At 52.1% G+C, this 19,102-nt stretch overlaps 10 protein-coding genes across 10 annotated transcripts; 6 read left to right on the top strand and 4 right to left on the bottom strand.

Moving 5' to 3' along the window:
• Positions 1-54: 54 nt before the first annotated feature.
• On the top strand, positions 55-3,452 carry EDD37DRAFT_411556 (uncharacterized protein). The gene has a single exon (XM_062812478.1). It carries the CDS (start codon positions 274-276, stop codon positions 3,241-3,243), a length of 2,970 nt encoding a protein of 989 aa, XP_062670325.1. The 5' UTR covers positions 55-273; the 3' UTR covers positions 3,244-3,452.
• A 1-nt stretch (position 3,453) lies between these two features.
• Positions 3,454-5,152, top strand: EDD37DRAFT_411587 (3-hydroxyisobutyrate dehydrogenase). Its single transcript, XM_062812479.1, has 3 exons — positions 3,454-3,875; positions 3,925-4,082; positions 4,292-5,152. Exons 1-3 carry the CDS (start codon positions 3,749-3,751, stop codon positions 5,015-5,017), a joined length of 1,011 nt encoding a protein of 336 aa, XP_062670324.1. The 5' UTR covers positions 3,454-3,748; the 3' UTR covers positions 5,018-5,152.
• EDD37DRAFT_411465 (DNA damage-binding protein 1) lies at positions 5,153-9,072 on the top strand. The gene is made up of 3 exons (XM_062812473.1): positions 5,153-5,432; positions 5,489-8,069; positions 8,120-9,072. Exons 1-3 carry the CDS (start codon positions 5,338-5,340, stop codon positions 9,020-9,022), a joined length of 3,579 nt encoding a protein of 1,192 aa, XP_062670323.1. The 5' UTR covers positions 5,153-5,337; the 3' UTR covers positions 9,023-9,072.
• Positions 8,905-9,844, bottom strand: EDD37DRAFT_411456 (uncharacterized protein). The gene has a single exon (XM_062812471.1). The coding sequence runs from the start codon at positions 9,551-9,553 to the stop codon at positions 9,122-9,124; it is 432 nt and encodes a 143-aa protein (XP_062670322.1). The 5' UTR covers positions 9,554-9,844; the 3' UTR covers positions 8,905-9,121.
• On the top strand, positions 9,741-11,196 carry EDD37DRAFT_411467 (uncharacterized protein). Its single transcript, XM_062812474.1, has one exon. It carries the CDS (start codon positions 10,136-10,138, stop codon positions 11,075-11,077), a length of 942 nt encoding a protein of 313 aa, XP_062670321.1. The 5' UTR covers positions 9,741-10,135; the 3' UTR covers positions 11,078-11,196.
• EDD37DRAFT_411481 (Mss4-like protein) lies at positions 11,196-11,878 on the top strand. Its single transcript, XM_062812477.1, has one exon. The coding sequence runs from the start codon at positions 11,315-11,317 to the stop codon at positions 11,807-11,809; it is 495 nt and encodes a 164-aa protein (XP_062670320.1). The 5' UTR covers positions 11,196-11,314; the 3' UTR covers positions 11,810-11,878.
• Positions 11,879-11,947: 69 nt separating this feature from the next.
• Positions 11,948-13,204, bottom strand: EDD37DRAFT_657945 (uncharacterized protein; the record flags this gene model as incomplete). Its single annotated transcript, XM_062818935.1, has 4 exons — positions 11,948-12,011; positions 12,036-12,115; positions 12,137-12,472; positions 12,566-13,204. The coding sequence occupies 4 exons, from the start codon at positions 13,202-13,204 to the stop codon at positions 11,948-11,950; spliced, it is 1,119 nt and encodes a 372-aa protein (XP_062670319.1).
• Positions 13,205-13,502: 298 nt separating this feature from the next.
• Positions 13,503-14,972, bottom strand: EDD37DRAFT_411461 (uncharacterized protein). The gene has a single exon (XM_062812472.1). The coding sequence runs from the start codon at positions 14,821-14,823 to the stop codon at positions 13,801-13,803; it is 1,023 nt and encodes a 340-aa protein (XP_062670318.1). The 5' UTR covers positions 14,824-14,972; the 3' UTR covers positions 13,503-13,800.
• EDD37DRAFT_411477 (uncharacterized protein) lies at positions 14,553-16,948 on the bottom strand. The gene is made up of 4 exons (XM_062812476.1): positions 16,425-16,948; positions 15,618-16,353; positions 14,860-15,572; positions 14,553-14,800 (listed from the first exon to the last, which is right to left on the bottom strand). Exons 1-3 carry the CDS (start codon positions 16,780-16,782, stop codon positions 14,906-14,908), a joined length of 1,761 nt encoding a protein of 586 aa, XP_062670317.1. The 5' UTR covers positions 16,783-16,948; the 3' UTR covers positions 14,553-14,800; positions 14,860-14,905.
• EDD37DRAFT_411476 (uncharacterized protein) lies at positions 16,949-18,911 on the top strand. Its single transcript, XM_062812475.1, has one exon. It carries the CDS (start codon positions 17,116-17,118, stop codon positions 18,898-18,900), a length of 1,785 nt encoding a protein of 594 aa, XP_062670316.1. The 5' UTR covers positions 16,949-17,115; the 3' UTR covers positions 18,901-18,911.
• The last annotated feature ends 191 nt before the right edge of the window (positions 18,912-19,102 follow it).

Below are 19,102 nucleotides of genomic sequence, written 5' to 3'. Positions count from 1 at the left end.
CGGACGGCTGAGCAGCCGAGATGACTCGTCCCAAGGTGCCTCTCCTGGCACTCGCATTGATGAATATGAGAAAGCACACGCAACACAGCGGAAACGCTCTGATGGCATGATTTTCCAGATTGTGCCAATGGCAAAAGGCAAAGCTCAAAGTGTCTCAATAGAAGGCTTTCCCAATGGTGCGGCTGAAACACCTCTTTCATCGAGTACGACTGACTTCAGGCAGAGGTTTTGACTCATATATTGTCCCATCTGCCACCCGAGACCCTGTCTTCGATGAGCTTAGTTTCGCAACGATTCCACAAATTGGTCACTACTCCTCATGCGTGGCGCATAGCGTTTGCTAGATACTTCCCAGGCTCGGAAGAACTTGACATCGGGCCGGGTAGAGCTCCAAGAGATTCTACTTCCGACGTTGAAAAGGCGCAACGAAGATCCTTCACGCGCTTATCAGCACTGTCGTCTTGGAGAAGTGAGTACATTTTGCGAACACGGTTGCTCCGGTCACTTGGCCGGGGCCGCCCTGCCATTGAGACAGTTTCTCGATCGAGTGCATCTCGACACGGAAATAGTGCTGCGGCCGCGGTTACGACCTACCAATCCGGCTTGTACTACCCTGTCAGTCACATCCATGCCACGTTTGGCGTCGGCTTGAACAAGAAACAGCCGTCGTTTATGCATGGGGCTGTGGAGCAGGGAGGTGTATCGGTCAGCGAACCCAGCAATGGGAAGCCAGGATCCTGGGGATTGACCGACTTTGAAGGCTTCAAACATTTCGCCGACCAATTTCCTGGGGAACTTCCGCACGGATTAGGCCCTGGCAACGTGGTGGGCATGGAAAATGTTATGGATATCAGCCAGCCATATGGGAAACTGTACGGGGAAGCATGTCCTGGCGGACGACTCTACTACACGTCGACAAGCGAGCAACGTGGGCGGTTCGTTCCCATATCGTCCAATGCGAATCATGCCCTTGGAATCCCCGAAGTGAGCATGATCGGTTGTGCTGTTTGTTCAGTCTACATCGCAAAGTCGGAGTCTCTCCTAAAGATCACGAACGGGCTGTTTGGCTTCCTTGCAGGGTTCTCGAATGGTGTGCTGGCTGCGTACGCGCTCGGGGTCAATCCTGTGCACGACCGCCGTTACGAGAAGGGCGAGCCTACTGCTAAGTGGGTACTTTGCCCAGGCGTGCCCATCGTGGGTATATCTATCGATGAGAAAGTCTCTTCTCGCAGGATCGCTTCCAAACGTGTTTGGGCTACCGCTCTTAATGCGCTTGGGGAGGTTTACTACCTGACGGAAACGCCCACTAGACCCGAGTTTGCTGGAAAGGCCTCCCCAGCCGACGTTGATCGACTTGCCTGGCAGACAGGTAGAAGTGTGGAGTGGTCACTCGTAGAGACCACGAGAAGACAAGCGAAACCAGATCCTTTCGGGACCGCATTGGTTGACGGCAGCTACACACCTCACACTTCTAGTGATAGGTCTGGGCTGAGCCAAGAACAAACAATTGCCGAGACAAAAGAAGTCGAGAAATTCTTGCTTCACAAACCCAAATACTTTCAAAACCTGTGTGAAGGTTGGGACATGCGACATAAGTTGATCGTAGACTTTGCCGGGGACGATCACCATGGAGCAGGAGAGTCCATTTTCATCGTCAATCGTGGCTTGGACGAAGAGAGCGTTGCATCTATTCGTCGTTTCACACGTTGCAAGGCCAAGATCACTGTTGACTTCAGCCTGGATGGCTGGCCGACGATACAGTCGACAATGCAACGTCCTTCCATCTTCGGAACAGGATTGGCCTCTGTGTTTGACCCTCAGTCATCGCCATCTCTAAGCAGCGTCCCAAGGTCGCGCACATCCAGTCATGATGACTCGGCAGACTCGCAATACCGACAAGACTGGCATATGTCGCAGTTGTCGTTCGCCGACCATCGCAATGTCCAAATCTCAGCCCTAGCGTCGGACGAGTCGGATTATGCCATGTTGACCGCGAATGAAGATCCTCTGCTTGGGATGTCTGGTGGTTCGAATGCTTCCTCACCATTGGCTTCTCCTCTGGGTCATATGTCGACGGTCAAGTCAGTCTCCGAGATACCCGGTCATCGAGCCCGCCTTCTTGGCATCGGTACCATGTCCGGTGTGGTGATGCTCTGGGACATGCGTGCTAGTCTTTCTCCAAGCCCTGACGTTGTCAATACTGTCCAGCCAGTTCGAATCATCTATACCAAGAGTCCACAGATTGCGTCCCTGGCGCTGACTTCTTTGTATGTTGTTCATGGAGGCAATGACGGGCTTGTGCAGGCCTGGGATCCTCTCGCTTCTACGAACGAGGCAATCAGGACTCTGAACTCACGATTCTCTGACCGAGCGAGACGACGCATTGCCCAAGCAGAAGCCTCTGTGCAGGGTGTGGGCAACAACTACTATGCCGCTGGCGCGATTGTGCTAGATCCTGATCCTACTGTCCTGCGCGGAATGGTCTCATTGGGAGCTTATCTACGTTACTGGTCGTACAGCTCGACTGCGGCAGATGCATACAAGAGTCGCAAAAGAAATCAGCTTCGTCGACGGTCCGAGCGAGGAAGTAATTCCACGCCGGCAAACCACAAGGTTAGTGCCACTGGCCGTGGAGTGCTGAAGGACTATATCACCAATGAACGGTTTGAAATGGAGCGGGAGAAGATCGCAAGGGATCAAGAAAAAGAGCGGATGAGTGGCAGATTCGGCACCAATTTATTGGGTGAAGGGGCGGGCGAGGAAGAACTACTAGCTTATGCCACGATGCTCAGCGAGGAGGCATTCTCGAGTGACGCGGTGAAGAGGCAGGCCAACGAAGATCACAGCTCAAATGTGTCACCTAGTTTGCCGCAGAGCCGGAAGGAAGATGCTCCAGCTAGTGCAGTCGACGCCGACCTCGAAGAAGCGCTCCGTCTAAGCTTGCTGGAAACCGAACAGATATCGTCTTCACCAGTGCCAAGCGAGTTTGACATACCTATACGATATGCCAAAGGATCTAAACGTGGCACACCTTCACGAGTTGCAACGCCAGGTAGCAGCAAGGCGAAAAACACAACACCTGACCAAGATGGAGATTTGGAGTTTGCATTGCAGCTCAGCCTTGCCGAAGAGCAGAGCAGGAAAGCAGTGGAGGACGATCTTCCGGCTCTGGCGTTTTCTTCCAGTCCTGGATCTGAAGGTAGTGGAACTGGGAAGGGGAAGGGAAAGTCGAGGCGTCGTTGAAGAGCACCTCTGGGCCGTGTTTATCTTGTTCGCTTCTTTGGGCTGACCTCCAGTCTCACATTATGCTGCTTGCTTGCTTGCTTGTCTTCTGCGTATGCCGAGATGCAGTATTAGAAGATTCTTTTCGGGACTTGTACAATTGCACAGCTGCCCAGAAAACCAGCTCTGCTCTATATTCAATGAAATCGATGATTTTCAGATCGCTGTCTCAATTGAGTGTCTCGTCAACTAAGGTACATACCTAGCTGATGGACTTCACCCCTTGAGCGTGGACCATCTCGGCGCTAGTACCTGCCAAGGCCGGGCAGGTTCGGTTTGTTCGGTTTCTCCCACTCAAAACTCCTGAACTCAACTTGGTAGCTCCAGCTTTTCCCCGAGCTCCTGCAGGCCAGAGCTTGTACTCTGCCTCGGGCAACACTCCGCACCCAGCCGAACACCTCGATATGCCTTAACCCGTCTCATTCGCCTCGCTGAGAATGCATCGCGAGAGACGAGCCCAGCAGAGATGACGGTGACGATGGTATCCTCCGCCTTGAGGCGATCGACTTCACAATTTTCTACGAGCATCAGACATTTCTCCTGCTCAGCTTCCAAAGACGCATCATGGGGTTTTATTGGCCTTGGAGCCATGGGTACGTTCCCTGCTCAGTATGCCAACTACGTTCTGACCGTCCTTTGCAGGCTACCCGATGGCGAAGAACCTGCGAGCCAAAATGCCCGAAGGTGATACATTCACCGTCTTCGACGTCAATCAGACTTCCTTGGACAACTTTTCAAAAGAGGCTGTACCAACCGGCGTGACCATTGCAAAGAGTCCGAGAGAAGTGGTAGAAAATGCTGTAAGTAAAGAGTCTGTCCACATTCGATCGCACGTATTGCATGATGAGCCATATTGTTCTATCTATGATCTAAGTTGGGGACTTCCTTACTGGTTGTCCTTTCTATGATTCTCCTAACAAAGCCAATCCTCTGAAATTCTGTCACAAAGTCATTCGATTTCTTTCTTTCTGAAGTTATCCATTGAGCCTCTGCTGACGAAGCACGACAGGATACTATCGTAACAGCTCTGCCAGAGCCTCGTCATGTCAAAGGAGTCTTCGAAGAAGTCCTCGCGTCATCACTACCAAAGCCACCCACGGAAAGCTCAAGACTCTTCATAGACGTTTCGACCATCGATCCTACCACATCACGCGAAGTCGCGAAGTGGGTAAAAGAGAAGGACGGTGCGAAGTTTGTGGATGCCCCCATGTCTGGTGGTGTGGTTGGCGCACGAGCTGGCACGTTGACCTTCATGGTTGGTGCAGAAAAGGAGGACCTTACTAAGATTACAGAAGTTCTGCTTCTTATGGGAAAGAAGGTCTGGCATATGGGACCCCAAGGCACTGGTCTCAGCGGCAAACTGGCGAACAACTATGCATTGGCTATCAACAATATCGCTTGCGCCGAGGCTATGAACTTGGGTCTGAAATGGGGTATCAAAGGCAAGGCTCTGGCTGATCTTCTGAATTCCGCAACGGGCAGAAGCTGGCCGAGTGAAATCAACAACCCTGTACCTGGAGTCATTGAGGCATCACCAGCCAGCAAAGATTATGCCGGAGGCTTCGGAGTCAGTTTGATGAACAAGGACCTGCGACTTGCCATGTCTGCTGCGTCAGAAGCTGGAGCCAAGCTTGTACTGGCTGAGAAGGCCAAAGAGGTTTACGACGAGACTGAAAAGGTGCACAAGGGCAAGGACTTTTCAGTAGTATACAGGTGGCTCGGTGGTAAAGAATAAGAGACTGGTCTCCATTGACATACACATTGAATTTCGGTGATAATAGTGGTATACCACACGTCTTTCTCCGCGTTCGCGAGTATCTGTCTCCACATAATTGGAGGGAACGAATAATGATGATTACAGTCCACCGCAGTCTACTCTCAGCCTTCGTGCCCTGATCAATGGCTCTTATGTAAGTACGAGCCTCATCTTCGAACTAGGAGTCGGAGACGTTTCAATTCTGCCTTACTTGTTCTCGTCTGTCATGACCTGGAGCAGGATTCTTTCATCACCCACCAGCGTAACTCTGCCGGCCTGATCGACCTCCCATTACAACCATGTCCTACGTCGTGCCTATTCACCGTCCCAGCGGCGTGCGGCATGCGATCAAGCTGAACTTTCTGGGACCCGATGCAGACACACTGATAGTAGCGTGAGTACATCTGATCGGCATATTCGCAGAGCTGTTTCACTGACGCAATGAACCAGGAAAGCCAACCGCCTGGAAATCTACGAGCAAGGCACAGAAGGACTATCACTATTATATACGAAGACCGTCTATGGCTATATCACGATCCTCGAACGATTCCGGCCATCCTCTTCCAAGACGGATCATCTATTCATCGGCACGGATCGCTATCAGTATTTCACGTGCTCATGGGACGCAGACATCAGACAGCTACGAACTGAGCAGAGTTATGTCGACCTTGCAGATAAAGTGCTGCGGGACTCAAGAGAGTTGGATAGATGTCACATCGACCCTACAGGGAGGTTCATGACATTGGAGCTATACGATGGTGTTGTCACAGTGCTCGCCTTCGTGCAGCCGTCGAACAAGCGCGTTAAAAGAGAAAGTACTTCCAATACACAAGTGGGCACGTTGGGTGAGCCAGTACAGGTCAGGATCGAAGAGTTGCTGACCAGATCGTCTGCGTTCGTGGAAAGCGACGACCCAAAGGAGAATCCGAAGATAGCGATACTATGGGAAGACAACCAGGAGAACCCACAATTGAAGTTACGGGAGTTGAAGTACTACCCCGGCGGTGAGCAGGCGACGGCAGATTTGGAGACGGTTGCTGAGTTGAATGGCGATCAACTCGACAAAGGAGTCAGCCATCTGATTCCGGTGGCAGCCCCATACGGAGGCTTCATCATTCTTGGAGACCATACGATACGCTACGTCGACCGAGAACTACAAAATGTTATCGAGGAGCCGCTGGACGACAACGCCACGATATGGACGTGTTGGACGAAGATTGACGACCAACGATGGTTACTGGCCGATGATTTTGGCAGGTTATTCTTCTTGATGATCGAGGTAACCGGATTCGAGGTGTCATCATGGCGGCTGGATCCCATTGGCGAAGCATCGAAAGCTTCATGCTTGGTCTATCTAGATGAGGGTTATGTCTTTGTGGGCTCCCACTCGGGTGACTCGCAAGTGGTACACATTGAGGAGGGAGGGGTTCGTGTCGTTCAAACATTCCCTAATATTGCCCCGATACTGGATTTTTCGATCATGGACCTTGGTAGAGGTAGTGAAGGCGGCCAGTCGCTTGAATTCTCCTCAGGCCAGGCGCGAATAGTCGCGGCTTCAGGAGCATGGCAAGATGGCACCATACGGAGCGTAAGAAGCGGAGTTGGCCTGGAAGAGCTGGGCACAATCGGTGAGCTATCTCATGTTACGGATCTGTGGGGCTTGAGCTCGACAGGACAAAGCGATGTGCACGACACACTTCTTGTCTCCTTCGTCACCGAGACACGAATATTCAGATTCGACTCCGAAGCTTCAGTCGAAGAGGTGGAGGAGTTCCACCACCTAGATCTCACCCAGCCGACACTCTACGCGGCAAATCTTCCTGACAGGAGACTTGTACAAGTATGTGAGGGCGGGCTGCGGATCACGGACCTCGAATCGAGTATGCTCACACTTGAATGGAGACCGCCCGATGCAGCAGCCAAGATCACAGCTGCATGTGCAGACTCTGTGCACCTACTCGTGGTGGAAGGCGGTCACACCCTGCACGTATTCCACGCAGCCAACAGCGAATCGAAACCCACCATCTCAAAGACGTTCCCCGCGGAGTCACAAATGTCTAGCGTTACAGTCCCGGACTCAAACAGCAACGTGTGCATTGTCTCCTTCTGGCAAACTGCATCCGTCGCCATTCTGGACCTACACTCGCTTGAAGTTTTGCAGTCGCAAAGCTTAGGCTCACCTGGTACGGACATCCCGCGATCAGTCCTGGTGGCCAACGTCCTGCCAGATGCTCCACCCAACCTGTTCGTTGCCATGGCCGACGGCACCGTCCTATCGTACTCGTTTGACTCGACGAAGAACACGCTGTCGGGAATGACGAGGATACTGCTCGGCACAGAACCAGTATTCTTCAAGCAACTACCCAAGGATCCCCAGTCAGGCTCGACACTCTCCAACATTTTCGCATCGTGTGAACAGCCGTCTTTGATTTATTCCTCCGAAGGACGAATCATATACTCAGCCGTCAACGCCGAGAGCGCTTCTCGCGTGTGCAATTTCAACTCTGAAGCGTACCCGGGTGCGATCGCCATCGCAGCCCCGAAAGAGCTCAAGCTCGCGTTGATCGGCAAGGAGAGGACGACACAGTTGCAAACACTGCTTATAGGGGAGACAGTCCGGTGTCTTAGTTACGAGCCCACAGCCAAGATGTTCGCCATGGGCTGTGTCCGCCGCATCATGGAAAGCGGCACAGAAGCGCTGCTCAGCTCGGTCAAGATTGCCGATGAGGTCAGCTTCAAGGAGATCGACTCTATCGAGCTCGAGGATAGCGAACTGGTCGAGTGCGTTATTTCCACTGGCTCTTTCGAGACCGAAAACGAGTCGCAAGACTTCGGCGAGATGTTCGTGGTAGGCACGAGTATATTGGAACAAGATGATTTGGGAATGGAAGACCGCCTAAAGGGTCGAATCATCGTCTACGAAGTCAACAAGGAGAGGAAACTCAAGCAGGTGACTCAGATCAGGGTTAAGGGCGCCTGTCGCAGTCTGGCAATGTGTGATGGCAAGATTGTGGCCGGCTTGGTCAAGACGGTAAGCCACAGTTCCCAAGTCATGCTTTCCCCTACTAACTATTGCAACAGGTCGTTCTATATGGATTGGTACCGTCATCGACAAGAGGCGGCCACTCACTTGAACTGTCCAAGTTAGCCACCTACCGCACATCGACGAACCCGCTTTCCCTGGCAATCACACCTGCAACGTCAGACACACCCGCACAGATTGCGGTTGCAGACCTGATGAAGTCGCTATCTATTCTCCAAGTTGTTCCTCCGAACTCTACGAACCCAGAGTACAAACTGCGCGAGACGTCGCGACACTTTGCGACGGTGTGGTCGTCAGCCACCGCAGCCATCGCGGAGAATGAATGGGTGGTAGCCGATATGGAGGGCAACCTCATAACTCTCCGCCAGGGTACTCAGGATGGCACCGAGGCCGACTACCGCCGCCGTCTGGAAGTTACTGGTGAATTCCGTCTAGGAGAAGTGGTCAACAAGATGGTCCCTCTGTCTTCGACACCAGCGCCGTCGCAGCACAAGTCCACAGGCAAAGACACAAAGATGACGGATGCCGATGGTGGTGAGATTGCCGGCAAACGAAGCCTCGATCCCAAAATGCCACGAGTTGGTCCGTTGGTGACACCACGGGCATTCGCCGCTACGGTCGAAGGAGCTATCTATATGCTCGCGACTATCAACCCTGCATACGTCAATGTGTTGCTGCTTTTGCAATCGGCGCTGGCCTCTCGTGTCCAAGCTCCGGGGTACATGCCATGGACGAAGTTCCGAGCGTGGAAGACCGAAGTCATGGAGAAAGACGAGCCATTCCGTGTTGTGGACGGCGAAATGGTCGAGCAAGGACTTCTGGCGTTGGATGACCAGCAGCTTGAGACGGTGCTGAGGGAGGGCGGATTGATGGAGCAGGCGCTCAATGTGAGTGTCCAAGAAGCTCGAGCTTGGGGCGATGAGTTGAGGCGGCTGTACTAGTTTTGTAGCCGCACCGTGTGTAGAAAGAGAAACTGGCACTTGATATGGTGGTAACTAGAAAGAGCAGGCCTAAAGCTTTTGTGAACAGGGACGTATTGTTCATTTCCCACTTTTCTTGCCCTTCTTCCCAGCTGCAGTTTTTGCCGGGCTCTTTTTCGCGGACTGTGCCCTCTTCAAGGCCTCGGCTTCTTCCGGGCTGATGAGCTTCACGATTTTGCCTTCTCTGTTGACGACGGGTATTCTGCCGCCCAACGAGGCCGAGGGCATGCCACCTAGGACTCCGCCTTCTTTTTGCTGTTTGAGGAATTCGAGGCGCGCGTCGATCTCGGCTTGTCGCGGATCTGGTTTGCCTGCAAGTTTGCGAAGGAGACGGTCGAGTTGGGGTTGGAAGAGAAGGAATGTTGAGAGTATGACTATGACGCGCAGGATCGTTTGGAGGTTCGAGCGGGTGAAGTATGGTTGGAGTTGGGGTGGGAGGTGCGATTGGAAGGTGTCGCTGAGGGTGTCGAGTTGAGATAGGAGGGCGGACATTGTGCCGGTGTTGTGGAGGAAGATGAGGTGTAGACGGAGGTGTATTGAGCGGGGAAGATACGTGTCGCTGAGCTGTGCGAAGGTTGTGTATCTGGCTGTAGCTGGACTTAGCTTTCAAGATCTGTAGTTCGTGTGGAGTCGACGACGAGATGAATCTATTGTGGGACGGAAGTGATGCCGCTCTCGACGTTGGCTAGTGTAAGTATCACGGAGAGATTGATCCACCCGTATCCGACTCCTCAACGAGGCTGCAGTATGAACTTTTAGTCTTCGCTCGCAAGGTTATTTCGAGATAGAAGAGTTTGTCGATGTTCGGGTCTTCAGTCCTTCCGAATATGATATCTTTCAGCAGTTTTACCAATCAAAAGCTCGATGTACGAGGTCCAGCCATCATGATACTTTTTCCGTTCTTTCAAGACGGAATCATGAGCATACAAGAACAGAGGGTGTCTCCCTGAAAAATGTGAACGATCTCACCGTGTCTTAGTAAGGTTGGTTTCGCAGGCTGACACCACGGTGCTTCATCCTTGATGCAATCTACCAGGACCTTTGCATGACTACTTCGCTGCGCTCGGCAAAATCATGTCCAATATCCTTGCCGTCTTTGGTGCTACGGGCCAACAAGGCGGATCAGTCATTACCTACGTGCTAAACGAGCCAGAGCTCTCCCAAAAGTACGAGATCCGTGCCATCACCCGTGATGTCAACTCGATCAAGGCCAAAGCCCTTAAGGACAAGTCTGAGGTCGACGTCGTCCAGGGAGACGCGCTCGATAGAGCCTCTCTCATGACAGCCTTGACCGGCGTGCACACCATCTTCGCCATGACAACACCATCATTCGGCGAGGGTAGCACGGAGGTCGAAGACAAGGGCGCCAAGAATATTGCCGACGTTGCGGTCGAGAAGGGTGTCGAGTACATCATCTTCAGCACTCTACCGTTTGTCAGCGAGATCTCGGGCGGCAAATATATAAAGGTCTTCCCCTTCGATGCAAAGGCAAAGGCAGCACAGTACATCCGCAGCCTCCCGATTAAAAGCGCTTTCTACTGTCCAGGATCATTCATGCAGAATTTCCAGGCTCAGCCCTTCTTAGCTCCACGAAAAGCTCCCGACGGCTCTTGGGTCATGGCCCGCAACACTTCTCCCAGCACTCAGTACCCTCTGGTCGATGCGGTGGGCGACACAGGCAAGTTCGTTGGCGCCATCCTCGCCGAGCCTGATAAGTACGAAGGCAAGACATTTTGCGCAGCCCAGGCACTGTACACCTTGGAGGAGATAGTTGCCATTATATCCAAACCTACAGGCGAGACTGTCCTCTACAAGCAGATTCCAGATGAGGACTTCAAGAAGACCTTACCACCGCCCGTGGCTGATATGTTGTCTGAAGCCTTCAGCTTCGGGGAGGAGTTTGGATACTTCGGTCCGGATACCGAGAAACTGGTTGCTTGGGCTGCTGAGAATGCTCGTGGAAGGTTGACCACTCTTGAAGAGTATCTGGAGGCACATCCGCTTCGTTTCGCATGATTTGGACATTATGAGATGATGAAGACATGGAGAGGCTAAACTTTCGGCGTCCCTCTGGAGTACGATAACTTGGTGGTGAACATGTACATACGCATCAGGCAAGTCAACCGAGCATGACCCCTAAACCTCGGCATTGACTTCAATCCTCCTTCCTTGTGCCGAAGTACATCGATCCAGGTGGACCATATTGATTGTGTGGACTTTTCTGCGAGACACGAGAACAAGTTGAACACCAAGATGGCAGAACACGGACATTGCCTCTGCAAGAACATCGAGATCTCAGTATCTGGCCAGCCTCTCCGCGCCTTTCTATGCTATTGCCCGGACTGCCAACGAAGCGCAGGAGGACCATGCCAGGCCGTCGCCGCATTCAAAGCCGAGGACGTCACATTCCTTGATCGAAGGCGACCTGGTCATGCGGACAAGTTCGTCCCTTTCACGAATTTAGAGCTTAATGACAGTCCGAGCTTGACGACATATGTCATTCCTGGGAGCGAGACGGCAAGCGGACAAGCCAAGCCAAAGGTCTTTTGTAATGGTTGTGGGTGCACCATCGCGACAGTCCCGGCGAAATGGGGCGGGAAGGTCGTTGTTATCAGACCGAATCTTTTCGATCAGGGATTGAGTGCGGCGCCGCCAAAAGAGGAGTGGTTCGTCAAGGACCGGCCCAGCTTTGTCTTTGGGTGTATGGGGACGAAGGTGTACGATGAGATACCCGATGGCGCTGGCTAAGGTGCTCAAATGTTCCACTACCACGATGGACATGCACTGGGTGGTACAAACATCTGGACATTGGTACTCTACGGTCTGGTCGATACTGAGCATTTAGACCACCCCACTATCCAGCACCTTCCACAATAAAACCCCGAATCATTCTGCCAATGCGTTTTTCCCAATCGTCGCCTTCATATGCATCGGACTTGCGTGGGCCACTCTGAGGAGAATATGGAACATCCACCTCCCCAACCTTCCTTCCGAACTCGCATCCTCAGCAATCCCCCGCGATAACGCCACAGCATCATTCGCATACGCCCACATCTTATGCTCATACACTCTTACCACATCGAGGAGGTCAAGATTACCATGCTGCGCCTCAATCAGAAGGTCTGTCAGGACATGAGCGTCTCGAAGAGCAATATTCGCGCCGACTCCAGCCATAGGGGTCATATTGTGAATTGCGTCGCCGAGGAGCGTGACATTACTGGACTCCCAGACTGGTAAATGCGGCATTGACTGCAAGACGATGGGCGCGACAGTCGAAAGATCAGCATCCCTCACGACGGTGACCAGTGGGGTTGTCCAGTCCTTTATTCCGTCGAGAGCAATGTCGCGAAGTTGTTCAGGAGTCAAAGCCTTCGCGTCTTGGGGTGTTTGGGACTTGGGAACAACGTATGCCTACAAAGTGTAATTCTCGGGGACATCGATTGCAGACTCTCCCTCTGCCGACGGGAACCAAGCACTGAACAACCATCACTTGCCGTATGGAACGATGTTGTTGAGAGACCCGTCCGTCATAAGAGTCGGCAGATTCTGGATACGAATGTCATCGAGCTGGTATCGTCCACAGATGATGACTATGCCGAGGTGTTCGCGCTGGAGATGGGGGAGACGTTGCTCCCGGACTTTTGATTCACTCCCGTCAGCACCGATGAGGATGTCTCCTTCTGCGCTGGTTTCGTCGGCGAAGTGTGCGCGTACGCGTCCGTTGTCGAGCTGCTCGTAATGCGTGAAGGACTTGCCCCAATGTACAGAGGGATCAGTCAAGCCTTTCAGCAAGATATCCCGGAATTCGAAGCGATGCACCGCCCTTCTCTCAACATCTGCTTCGGCCTTCCCTGATATCTTCGCATCGTCACGCAGCGCTAGCAGTCTCAGTTGGGGATCTCGAAAAGCCCACTGACTCCCAGCCGGTGTTGTCGCGGCGAGGAAACGCTTGAAGCTCTCTGGATCAAGACAGTGTTGGAGCGCTCTCTTGCCGTCCGCTCCGACGCGCAGGCCGTAGCCTGCGAGTTCTTTGGACGGATCGGCGTGTCGTTCGAAGACGTCGACTATGATGCCTTTTTGTCGTGCAAGGCCATTTGCCAGGCAGAGGCCGCCAAAGCCAGCGCCGATGACAAGCACGCGCATGGCGAGCAGATGTTGTGGCTGGCTCGATCTTGTTGCGGTATAGGATGGCCTGTATGAGCTTCAAGAATATGTCATTGTGTTTGCAGGGGCTTCTGCGGCGAGACAATATGCTATATATTGACTCGGTGTTGACGCCAGTAAGCAAAAGTACTCGGCAGAATCCGCCAGAAGCCTTGTGAGGGACCCTTGTATGGTATCTGTGTTGCAGCAAAATGCTGGCTGTAGGAGCCATTTCGTCCTTATATAGATCCAGAGATTGCGGATATCCTGTTCCTGAATCTTTGTCAAACTGCTTGATTGGGGTCATCTATGCGAGTGGAAGAACTCTAAAAGCGATCGAAGGTTAGGCGGTGGCCTGATGTAGGCCACTCGCAGATGAGAGCAAGCAAGGAGTAATCAACAACACTTGTGCATTCTTCTTCAGGTACGAGCTCTAGTATAGCTCTTCTTCATCCTTTCAACGAGTGTACAGCGTCTCTCGGCGTAAGCAGCTCTTCTGAAAAGAGAACGTTGTTCAGAGGTACCCTAAGCAACGAGGAAAACGCCGAGCGCCAGCTTCCAGTTCTAAGTGAGTGGGTGAGATGTACCAAGAAATCTCACGCTCGGTTGGTCTTTCGTCTTGCCCTCTGCCGCTCTGTGGCTTTCTCGGCGTCAAGATCTTGAGGGAGACAGTCGGTACAAATATGTTCTTCTGGTACCTCTTTGCCATAATAGTAGCATCCGATGTGTTGCCACGTGTCGCAACTTGGACAATATACGGTGCTTCCATCGTCATCTGGAGAGCCACAAATGCATTTGATCGTAAATTCCACCTCAATCTGCGCGCTCCTATCGGAAAGAGAGCTCCGGGACTGTCCAGGAGCTACCTGTTTCGAGAGCGGCGCCGTTTCGGTGTTGTAGGTCCCAATGTTGAAAAGTGTCGAAGTGTTCCTCATTCGTGTCCTTGTCATAGGACGTGTTGTCCATTGTGTTCCATGTACTACTGGAGAGGTGGATTCGAAGGTTGGCCAAGAGTATTTTCCAGATTCAGGTCTGGCCCTCGTTGGCTCAGATGAGAGACTGGTGAATACCACCGCATCACCTGAAAAGTCTGTGTACGGGTCTTGCTTGCTAGCCTTGCCGTCCTGACTATCGGAAATAGTCCATAATAGCTCGGGCTCCTCATGTTCACCGAAAGCAGAAAAACACTGCTCGTGCTGCAGAGGTAATCGGATCGACGAGGGACCAGCGGAGACCACGTCGTCATTCGGTATAGGATGTGTGTCGCGAGGAGAAACGTAGTCCAAGGTTTCCTCTTCCGGGATGTTGTTGGTGGGAGAAGACAAAACATCAATTCCGGCGAGCTTAATATAATGTGGTGTTTTGTCTTCATCCGATATCTTGGAAAGTAGGTGAGCCTCGTCGTTCAGCGTAGATTGTCTCCTGATAAAGTTTGCTATGTCCTCCCTGGTCTTAGGCTGGAAAGCCCACATTACAACTTCTGGAAGCCCCTCTGTCTTTGCTTGATTTAACAGCCTCAAGATGTGGGCAGCGTCTGTAGTTTTCAGATTGTGTTTGAAGCCCCAATCACTTAGCTTCGTCTTATACTGCTTCACCCTGACACGAGTGTTAACAAGCATGATAAAAGCCTCATAACAACAACTTGGTGGACTTACGTTTGAAGCACGCCAAAGGCATCGCCCATATGGACAATCACTTCCTCTAAGGGCCGTCTCTTTCCAATGTACAATTCAAAGATTTTATCCTTAGGTGATGGTGATTGATCATAGATCCGACAAATATGACATTATTTGTCGGAAGCCTGGACCTCCGTCTGGAGAGGTTGGACGTCTGAGCATCTCGTTTATCAGGACCTAGACCATCGTGTCCTTCCAGATCATTGACTTCCTTCCTGCTCGTACTTGAAGCTGAATCATATGCACCTTCATGTCCACCTGCGTCGTGGTCATCGTCATTGTCGTTATCGTAAGCGCTCGGAGGCAGGGCGCAAAGTGCAATCTCCTCCTGATGTTTACCAAGATGTTTCTCATACTTGCGATATGTGGTCCAGTCAGAAATGTGACATAGCGGGCATCTCAGACTTTCGACAGGCTGCACTGTCGAGATTGTTGCTGCGTTGAGGAGCGACCATTTGTTGGCGGATGTCTCAAATGAGATGGCATGGCTGCCGCGCACATGCGCCAGGTATTCCTCTTCCATCTCGAGAACCAGGGTGCAATTGAGTTGAGTACACCGAAAACGGTTCCTCGTCATATGATATGTTGTCTCATGTTCAAACCATTTTCGCCGGCTGGGGAACGTTGCCCATCCTTCGGAACACTTTGGGTGTGTACATATGTATGCCTGTAAATCTGCAAATACATGCATTCTGTCCTCGTCAGTAATTTTCCAGTCACGAACTTCCGGCACTCACTTCCAGTCTATGCGATTCCTCATCGACGCCCGTTCCCCACAATATGGACACGAGAACGCTATGTGGTAATCGGCGCCTGCAGGCATCTTTGGTACCCTGAAGTGCTCTTTTTCTCCTCCTTCGATACTGCTCAGGTAAGACGAATGCGAGGCAACAGACGGAGCACGGGCAGAGCTTGAAGCCAACGACTCTCCAAGGGCAGAATCTCTGAACTCCGAGATGGGCTGAAAAATCGACTTCGGCAATTCAGCTTTCGCGAGAATTGGCTGTTCCGAAGCCCCTGAGGTTCTAGCGGCTCTGAGGCGCTCGTGCCTTTGCCAGTTGGCCTCCCCAAGGCGTTCTGCGAGGTCTTTGTCGGCCTTGGGAAATTTGTCACGGACATTGTGGACGTATGGCAAAGCCGAGCCTGTCACAGAAATCTTCGGAATCGGTCGTGGCAATCTTGCCCGCGGTGGTTGATGCTGATCCCGGAAGATCTGTTCCAGTGTGGGATAGAGGAGCATGAGCAGGTCCACATTTTTGGCGAGAGGACGAAGGCATTGTCGTTCCAATGTCCGCGCATTTACCGAATCGCTTGGTCGTTTGTCGTCTTCCGAGGCACTTTCATCTTCAGATGTGTCGCTACCACTCTCGGCAGTCAGAGCGGCTTTGACTGAAGCTAAACAACCCTTCAGCGTCGTCGATGTATCATCGTCTCTAAATGCGACGAGATCTTTGCAAGCATGCTGAAAAATGTCTAAACATACTTTGTCAGCAGCCGAGATATGCGTGAGGTATGTCACGGCTCGTGCCGTCATGACTACATACCATAGGCCAGGATTGTACCGATCTCGTACAAAATTAGCAGGATGTCATCCTTAACCTCATCGTTCACGTTCAGACAGGATTCCAATCTTCCATTCTCAAGACTACCACCGAATATGACGAGCTTAGACCGACTTTCCGTCAAGAGTATGCGACAACGCTGGCTAGAAGATGCGAGGACGGCAGACAACCTCGACAGCTGCGTTCGGCACGATCGATACAACGCTGTTACGATACCAGACTCATGGGTTATCTCGCTGGTGTCCGAATCATGCTCACAAGCCACACTGGCCCTGTTGCTCAGATCTGTCTCAAGCCATTGTGCCAAGTATGTGTCCACGACCTGCTCGGGTTGAACCATATTGCAATGGGAATTGATATCTGTACAAAGCAGCAATTAATGCCATACGTATAGTTTGATGAGGTTGGATGTGTAAGGAGTCGCGGAGTCAAGCGATTGATTCAGGTAAAATGTGCAGGAGAAGGTGGGAAAAGGCGCAGCAAGTAGCTTCAGAGCACAGCCCAATCAGGTTGGCTTCACCCCAGGACTTCAGAGGGACGGCGTAAGCGAATACGAGGCATACTCAGCACAGCCCGACCGGCAAGAGGTGCTCAGCCTGATGCCAAACTTCCTTCCGACTCCACGACAATAACACCATCGATTCCGCATGTTCAGGACGAACAACAAAGGAAAATGGCTGAAGCCGTTGGCCTTGCTCTAGCAATCGCGCCCCTAATCATCTCTGCCATTGACAAATACGACGGCACAGCGAAATGTATCAAAGCGTTCAAGACACGTACCAAGTTCGTCAAGGCCAGCTTGAACGTTCTCCGACTCCTGCGAGACATCTTTCTGAGAGCCAATCTCAGGCTTCTCTGCTATTGCGTAGACGAAGATGACGCCCGCCAAATGCTCGCAGACTCCCAACATCCAGGCTGGAAATCTAGGGACCTTTCCAGGGATTACACTGATATGATTGGTGATTCTCGAGAAGGCCTAGAGGATTTCATGGGGCTTATCTGTGACGAACTTGAGAGCGTCAGAAGGTCTCTCAGCAAGGTCGAGATGGACGACACGAATGCACCGGGAGACCTTAAGAAAAAGTTGAAGTTCGCATTCAAACAAGAAGGCATTGAAAAGTCAATGGACAGACTCAGACAGCATACGCAAGACTTCGTCTCGCTGGTCGACTTGTGCATTCCATGCCGCTTCAAATCAGGCGAACGGAAGTTACCGTTCGCCGTCCGAAAAAGTCTGAGAGCGTACAGTGTGGTGAAGGATGCGTCACTAGATCTCCACGAAGCCTTCCAATCTGCTTGCACGAAGCATACCGGCCATCAAGCGCATCTGAATCTCGCACCAACGTATGCGGAGTCTGGAGTGACGCAGCTTCGGTTCGCATTGGCGTTTAGCCAACTTTGCCTCGATGAGAAGAGCTCAACAGGTGATGCTACCTGGCTGACAGTGGAAACTGCTATCACTGGAGAGCTCCAGTCCACAGACGACCCCGAACCTTCTCAGCGTGTAACGCAAGCACTGAAGCGCGCCCACGAGTGCCTAGAGACAAAGACAGAAACTATCGACAAGAAACCGCGGGCTAAATTGGTCAAAAAACAGGTGCGATTCGGACACGAGCCAACCACGAAAATTGTACTGGACACTGGAATACGACCTCCAAGTACTCCCGTGCTTCTGAACCTTTGTTCTGGCAGCAACTTCTGTACCCAGCTACAGAGATTCTTGCGCCAGACGCAGCCTGATACTACCGCAATTGGATACCTGAAGTCTCCCCAGGGTTCCAAACACCTGATATATGTTGACTCCAAATCGACCATTGCTGTCCGGGGTTCAAAATCTCCGGAGCTCAGATCATTGTATAAGGTCCTCGTCGACGCAGATCAAGGAGCCGAAGGCTTGTCTTTCTCATTGCCTCATAAAATCGGTCTAGGTAAGAAGTTGGCAAAGGCGCTTCTGCAATTCCATGCCACTCCCTGGTTAGGCGAAACATGGAGCAGCCGAGAAGTACTGTTAGGACAGACGGCCTCTTCAGAAGACGACATCGGAGACTCCATGGGCGCGTATGTTTCTGCTCAGATTCAAGGAAGACCGGCGGAGTTGACAGAGACAACATCTCAGCATATGATCGATTCAGGGCCTGCTCTTGTCCGGAATCGCATTCTTTTCGGTCTCGGCGTCATGCTCCTGGAGATAGCCTACCTACGACCTTTTGCCTCAATGATACGCTCAGTCGATAGGCGGAATCAGATTGGTGGGCTGGAAGCCGACTTTCGCGCTGCTGATCGGTTGAGCAGAAGCGTGTCCGCTCAGTTGGGCGCCGAATATGCCGAAATCACCAGGAAGCTGATTCACACTGACTTCGGTAGAGGCTTTTCGATGGGGGAATCGAGGCTTCAAGAGGCGTTCTATCAGGACGTCATCTGCGAGTTGGAGCATTTGGAGCACCGTCTACGTGGGTGATGTCGTATGGCGATGATTGGTTGTTAGCCGCAGCCGCTGAATGCCTCGAGCCTGTTCATCGGACGCTTGCCAGCATGCATCTGCATGTGTGGAAGTCCACGGACGCCAGAGAGTGCTTTGAGAATAGCCATGCGGGGCTGGCCTTTGACCACCTCTACAAGATTAATAGGACACGAACGAGTAGCCCGCCTGCATGCCGATC

This window comes from Exophiala viscosa (genome assembly GCF_022695815.1).
Source record: "Exophiala viscosa unplaced genomic scaffold EDD37scaffold_5, whole genome shotgun sequence".
Lineage (NCBI taxonomy): Eukaryota > Fungi > Ascomycota > Eurotiomycetes > Chaetothyriales > Herpotrichiellaceae > Exophiala > Exophiala viscosa.
This window is presented reverse-complemented; position numbering and strand designations above follow the sequence as displayed.